This window comes from Nerophis lumbriciformis, linkage group LG38, assembly GCF_033978685.3.
Source record: "Nerophis lumbriciformis linkage group LG38, RoL_Nlum_v2.1, whole genome shotgun sequence".
NCBI lineage: Eukaryota > Metazoa > Chordata > Actinopteri > Syngnathiformes > Syngnathidae > Nerophis > Nerophis lumbriciformis.
The window spans coordinates 250,600-257,500 of NC_084585.2; the positions used below are offsets into that span (position 1 = coordinate 250,600).

General features: G+C 40.7%; 1 protein-coding gene across 1 annotated transcript in view; it reads right to left on the bottom strand.

Moving 5' to 3' along the window:
- Positions 1-858: 858 nt before the first annotated feature.
- LOC133574967 (uncharacterized) overlaps positions 859-6,901 on the bottom strand; it is a 36,161-nt gene continuing 30,118 nt past the window's right edge. Inside the window, exons 10-11 of the mRNA XM_061927377.1 lie at positions 1,202-1,419; positions 859-1,120 (exon numbers count right to left, since the gene is read on the bottom strand). Of these exons, the coding sequence (XP_061783361.1) occupies positions 1,363-1,419 (57 nt within the window). The 3' untranslated portion in view covers positions 859-1,120; positions 1,202-1,362. The remainder of the gene's footprint in view (positions 1,121-1,201; positions 1,420-6,901) is intronic.

Consider the following 6,901-nt stretch of genomic DNA (forward strand, 5'->3'; position numbering starts at 1 on the left):
TGTTTTTAGTACTTTTTTGTCTTGAAGGGGGAATTGCCAACTTCCTGTTGATTTTTGCCCGATAATATACAATTATGAAAACTAGGTCTAAGTCAGACCTACATACAGGTTTTTGTTTCATGTCTCTCCGATCTTCCTAGTGGGAGATATAGGCAGTCTAGTTTTTTTTCTTCCTAGGGAGCGCTATAGCGCAATTTTGAGTTTTGAGGTTTTTTTAAAAAAAAAAAAAGGTAATTTTCGCAGGTCCTGATGTGTGGGTCAAATATGGTGAGTTTTGAAGCATGTTAAGTGGGTCAAATTACAGTTTAATGTGGCGGCGGAAGAATAAAGAATAAAGAATAAAACCTTACAAATTCAATAGGTCCTTATGTCCCATTGCGCAATGGGCCATGCGGGCCCTAAAAACAGGTTTCGTGAAACATCGTACGGAGCCCCTAAAGGGACATGGGGGAAACTAATTTTTTAAATTTTTTTTTTTAAACATGTATCTCGTGCTCATGAGAAACTTTTTATAAAGTTATAAAAAAAATTAAATTTTTTTTTTATAATTGTATTTTTTTTTATACATGTGTCTCGTGCCCACGAGAAAGTTTAGATACATGTCTAAAAAAAAAAAATGTTTATTTTTATTTTTTATTATAATTTTTTTTGACATGTATCTCTTGTGCACGAGATAGTGTCTTGTGCGCACAAGATACATGTCTAAAAAAAAAAAAGAAGAAGTTTTTATTTATTTTTTATAACTGTTGTGTTTAGACTAAAGGGGAGGTGACGGCTCAGACACCAGGGGGCAGTATGTACAATTTATTTATTATAAATAATAAATATATATAATAATAATAAACAATACAACTAAACTATAGATATGGAGTGTGTGACTAAAATACAAGAGTGTGTGTGGTGTAAGACTATGTGTGTAGTTAACTGAAGTGAGTGTTACCAACGTGTTGAACGAGATACGAGGAAGTCCATGGGGCAGGCAGGTTATCCGGGGTGAGAGAGAGGCGTCGGAATCCAGGGGCGAGCAAGAGGTCGAGGAACGAAGGAAGCAGTCAGAGTCCAGAGGGAGATCCAGGGGGAAAATGAGACGCACATCTCACTTTCCAGGCGACGGAGGGTACTGCGGGGACACGGGAGAAGACAAGGGACAAATCAAGGCACGGAGAGGAAACACGAATATAGCATAAAGCTTGTTGCTTACGGTACACCATGAGAAAGCTAAGTTCCCGCGCCGATCCTTGGGTCCACTGGTCCTTTATTGAGCCTGCCCTCATCAGACCCAGGAGTGTAGATTGCCGGTGAGTGAATGCAGCTGGTGGCTGCTGCAGGGCGGGGACCTGCGCGGCGCGTCCCTGGATGTGCTCACCCGTGGGCGTGTCCCGAGGTGCGCACAGACGGATGAGCGGCGTTGGCAGGAGCCTGAGCCATAACAATAACTTTATAAAAAGTTTCTCGTGCGCACGAGATACATGTCTAAAAAAACAAAATTATAATTAAAAAATTATTAAAAAAATAAATTTTCCCCATGTCCCTTTAGGGCAGTGTTTTTCAACCCCTGTGCCGCGGCACACTGGTGTGCCGTGGGAGATTATGTAATTTCACCTAATTGGGTTAAAAATATGTTTTGCAAACCAGTAATTATAGTCTGCAAATAATGTGCCATTGTTGAGTGTCTGTGCTGTCTAGAGCTCGGCAGAGTAACCGTGTAATACTCTTCCATATCAGTAGGTGGCAGCAGGTAGCTAATTGCTTTGTAGATGTCGGGAACTTGGTTTGTCGTGATCACAATATGCGGCAGACAGTGTGCAGGTAAAAAGGTGTCTAACGCTTAAACCAAAAATAAACAAAAGGTGAGTACCCCTAAGAAAAAGCATTGAAGCTTAGGGATGGCTATGCAGAACGAAACTAAAACTGAACTGGCTGCAAAGTAAACAAAAACAGAATGCTGGACGACAGCAAAGACTTACAGCGCGTAGAGCAGACGGCGTCCACAAAGTACATCCGCACATGACATGACAATCAACAATGTCCCCACAAAGAAGGATAGCGTCCGCACAACTTAAATAGTCTTGATTGCGAAAACAAAGCAGTTGCGGGGAATAGCATTCAAGGACGACATGAAACTGCTACAGGAAAATCCCAACAAAACAGGAAAAGCCACCAAAATAGGAGCGCAAGACAAGAAGTAAAACACTACACACAGGAGAACACCAAAAAAACTCTAAATAAGTCACGTCGTGATGTGACAGTACACCTACTTTGAGACAAGAGCTATAGTGATGCATGCTTGGTTATGCTTTAAATTAATGTCAAACAATTGCGAGAACAACTTTTTATTGTCAATATCGGCTGCTGAGATTTCATTTTCTAATGATTTCTGCCAGTGGTGTGCCTCCGGATTTTTTCAATGAAAAAATCAAAAAAGGTTGAAAAACACTGCTTTAGGGGCTTTGTACGATGTGTCGCGAAAACTGCTTTTGAAATTATTATTACTTCTTGGAACCAAATCCTAAATGTCACCAATTTTTATTGTCTGTTCAGAAACGAGAAACCTTGGAGGGGACCGCAGATGTGGGGAACACCCCCTGGGCGACCGGCGCAATGGACGTCGAGTGGATCTTGCATAATATTGTGAGAGTCCAGTCCATAGTGGATCTAACATAATAGTGTGAGAGTCCAGTCCATAGTGGATCTAACATAAAAGTGTGAGAGTCCAGTCCATAGTGGATCTAACATAATAGTGAGAGTCCAGTCCATAGTGGATCTAACATAATAGTGAGAGTCCAGTCCATAGTGGATCTAACATAATAGTGTGAGAGTCCAGTCCATAGTGGATCTAACATAAAAGTGTGAGAGTCCAGTCCATAGTGGATCTAACATAATAGTGAGAGTCCAGTCCATAGTGGATCTAACATAATAGTGTGAGAGTCCAGTCCATAGTGGATCTAACATACTAGTGAGAGTCCAGTCCATAGTGGATCTAACATAATAGTGTGAGAGTCCAGTCCATAGTGGATCTAACATAATAGTGTGAGAGTCCAGTCCATAGTGGATCTAACATAATAGTGTGAGTCCAGTACATAGTGGATCCAACATAATAGTGAGAGTCCAGTCCATAGTGGATCTAAAATAATAGTGAGAGTCCAGTCCATAGTGGATCTAACATAATAGTGTGAGAGTCCAGTCCATAGTGGATCAAACATAATAGTGAGAGTTCAGTCCATAGTGGATCTAACATAATAGTGTGAGAGTCCAGTCCATAGTGGATCTAACATAATAGTGTGAGAGTCCAGTCCATAGTGGATCTAACATAATAGTGTGAGAGTCCAGTCCATAGTGGATCTAACATACTAGTGAGAGTCCAGTCCATAGTGGATCTAACATAATAGTGTGAGAGTCCAGTCCATAGTGGATCTAACATAATAGTGTGAGAGTCCAGTCCATAGTGGATCTAACATAATAGTGTGAGTCCAGTACATAGTGGATCCAACATAATAGTGAGAGTCCAGTCCATAGTGGATCTAAAATAATAGTGAGAGTCCAGTCCATAGTGGATCAAACATAATAGTGAGAGTTCAGTCCATAGTGGATCTAACATAATAGTGTGAGAGTCCAGTCCATAGTGGATCTAACATAATAGTGTGAGAGTCCAGTCCATAGTGGATCTAACATAATAGTGTGAGAGTCCAGTCCATAGTGGATCTAACATACTAGTGAGAGTCCAGTCCATAGTGGATCTAACATAATAGTGTGAGAGTCCAGTCCATAGTGGATCTAACATAATAGTGTGAGAGTCCAGTCCATAGTGGATCTAACATAATAGTGTGAGAGTCCAGTCCATAGTGGATCTAACATAATAGTGTGAGAGTCCAGTCTATAGTGGATCCAACATAATAGTGAGAGTCCAGTCCATAGTGGATCTAAAATAATAGTGAGAGTCCAGTCCATAGTGGATCAAACATAATAGTGAGAGTTCAGTCCATAGTGGATCTAACATAATAGTGTGAGAGTCCAGTCCATAGTGGATCTAACATAATAGTGTGAGAGTCCAGTCCATAGTGGATCTAACATAATAGTGTGAGAGTCCAGTCCATAGTGGATCTAACATAATAGTGTGAAAGTCCAGTCCGTAGTGGATCTAACATAATAGTGCGAGAGAGTCCAGTCCATAGTGGATCTAACATAATAGTGTGAGAGTCCAGTCCATAGTGGATCTAACATAATAGTGCGAGAGAGTCCAGTCCATAGTGGATCTAACATAATAGTGTGAGAGTCCAGTCCATAGTGGATCTAACATAATAGTGTGAGAGTCCAGTCCATAGTGGATCTAACATAATAGTGTGAGAGTCCAGTCCATAGTGGATCTAACATAATAGTGTGAGAGTCCAGTCCATAGTGGATCTAACATAATAGTGTGAGAGTCCAGTCCATAGTGGATCTAACATAATATTGTGAGAGTCCAGTCCATAGTGGATCTAACATAATAGTGTGAGAGTCCAGTCCATAGTGGATCTAACATAATATTGTGAGAGTCCAGTCCATAGTGGATCTAACATAATAGTGTGAGAGTCCAGTCCATAGTGGATCTAACATAATAGTGAGAGTCCAGTCCATAGTGGATCTAACATAATAGTGAGAGTCCAGTCCATAGTGGATCTAACATAATAGTGAGAGTCCAGTCCATAGTGGATCTAACATAATAGTGAGAGTCCAGTCCATAGTGGATCTAACATAATAGTGTGAAAGTCCAGTCCGTAGTGGATCTAACATAATTGTGTGAGAGTCCAGTCCGTAGTGGATCTAACATAATAGTGTGAGAGTCCAGTCCATAGTGGATCTAACATAATAGTGTGAGAGTCCAGTCCATAGTGGATCTAACATAATAGTGTGAGAGTCCAGTCCATAGTGGATCTAACATAATAGTGCGAGAGAGTCCAGTCCATAGTGGATCTAACATAATAGTGTGAGAGTCCAGTCCATAGTGGATCTAACATAATAGTGTGAGAGTCCAGTCCATAGTGGATCTAACATAATAGTGAGAGTCCAGTCCATAGTGGATCTAACATAATAGTGTGAGAGTCCAGTCCATAGTGGATCTAACATAATAGTGTGAGAGTCCAGTCCATAGTGGATCTAACATAATATTGTGAGAGTCCAGTCCATAGTGGATCTAACATAATAGTGTGAGAGTCCAGTCCATAGTGGATCTAACATAATAGTGTGAGAGTCCAGTCCATAGTGGATCTAACATAATAGTGTGAGAGTCCAGTCCATAGTGGATCTAACATAATAGTGAGAGTCCAGTCCATAGTGGATCTAACATAATAGTGAGAGTCCAGTCCATAGTGGATCTAACATAATAGTGAGAGTCCAGTCCATAGTGGATCTAACATAATAGTGAGAGTCCAGTCCATAGTGGATCTAACATAATAGTGTGAGAGTCCAGTCCATAGTAGATCTAACATAATAGTGAGAGTCCAGTCCATAGTGGATCTAACATAATAGTGTGAAAGTCCAGTCCGTAGTGGATCTAACATAATAGTGTGAGAGTCCAGTCCGTAGTGGATCTAACATAATAGTGTGAGAGTCCAGTTCATAGTGGATCTAATATAATAGTGAGAGTCCAGTCCATAGTGGATCTAACATAATAGTGAGAGTCCAGTCCATAGTGGATCTAACATAATAGTGTGAGAGTCCAGTTCATAGTGGATCTAATATAATAGTGAGAGTCCAGTCCATAGTGGATCTAACATAATAGTGAGTGTATTAGTGCCCAAGGCATGGGTAACTTTAATGCTGAAGGGTACATACAGATTTTGGAGCAACATATGTTGCCATCCACGCAAGGTCATTTTCATGGACGCCCCTGCTTATTTCAGCAAGACAATGCCAAGCCACATTCTGCACGTGTTACAACAGCGTGGCTTTGTAGTAAAAGACTAGACTGGCCTGCCTGTAGTCCAGACCTGTCTCCCATTGAAAATGTGTGGTGCATTATGAAGCCTAAAATAGCAGAAGGGAGACCCCCGGACTGTTGAACAACTTAAGCTGTACATCAAGCAAGAATGGGAAAGAATTCCACTTCAAAAATGTGTCTCCTCAGTTCCCAAACCTTTACTGAGTGTTGTTAAAAGGAAAGGCCATGTAACACAGTGATAAAAAAGCCCCTGTGACAACTTTTTTTTGCAAAAATTAATTAATTAAAAGTTAATAAATTGAATGAAAATGTGTTTCTGAGTTTGAACATGACATCTTGTCTTTGCAGTCTATTCAATTGAAGAGAAGTTGAAAAGGATTTGTTGTATTCTCTTTTTATTGACCATTTACACAACCTGACAACTTCACTGCTTTTGAGTTTTGTACATTTTGGAGCTGATCCGAATCAGCGTCTGGATTCAGGAGATAGGGCCTGGCGGAGGTCTGCGCTCTCGGATTGCGGAAGTGTTGGCTTAACCACCAAAACAAAAACTCTTTGCAGTCATAAAAAAAATGAAAAAAATGCCTCCCCCAATGAAATCCACCCTCGTCCTAGAAAGTGCTCCATCTCTACAAACATGAAGTTGATATCGATTAGCTGTAATGACAAAGCTGCAGGTGATACGCGTCTCATTTAGCGAGCAGCGGCCTGCTCTCTATTGAACTCCTCGCCACTTAAATGCTTTTTTTTTTGTGGTAGCAGCCACTTTCTCTTGTGTTCAAACACAAAGAGCCGGCCATTATTCTACCCACTGATATTACATAACGTTCAATTAGATCATAGCTTGAAAGAATAGCACTCAATACCCGTGTCGGACAGTTGTGTGCGTTTAATGAATCGAGAGACGCTCGCTGTGTTTTCCAACTAATATGTAATACATCAAATGGAACTCACGGAATTCATCTGTTCCAAGGTCTGCACAGG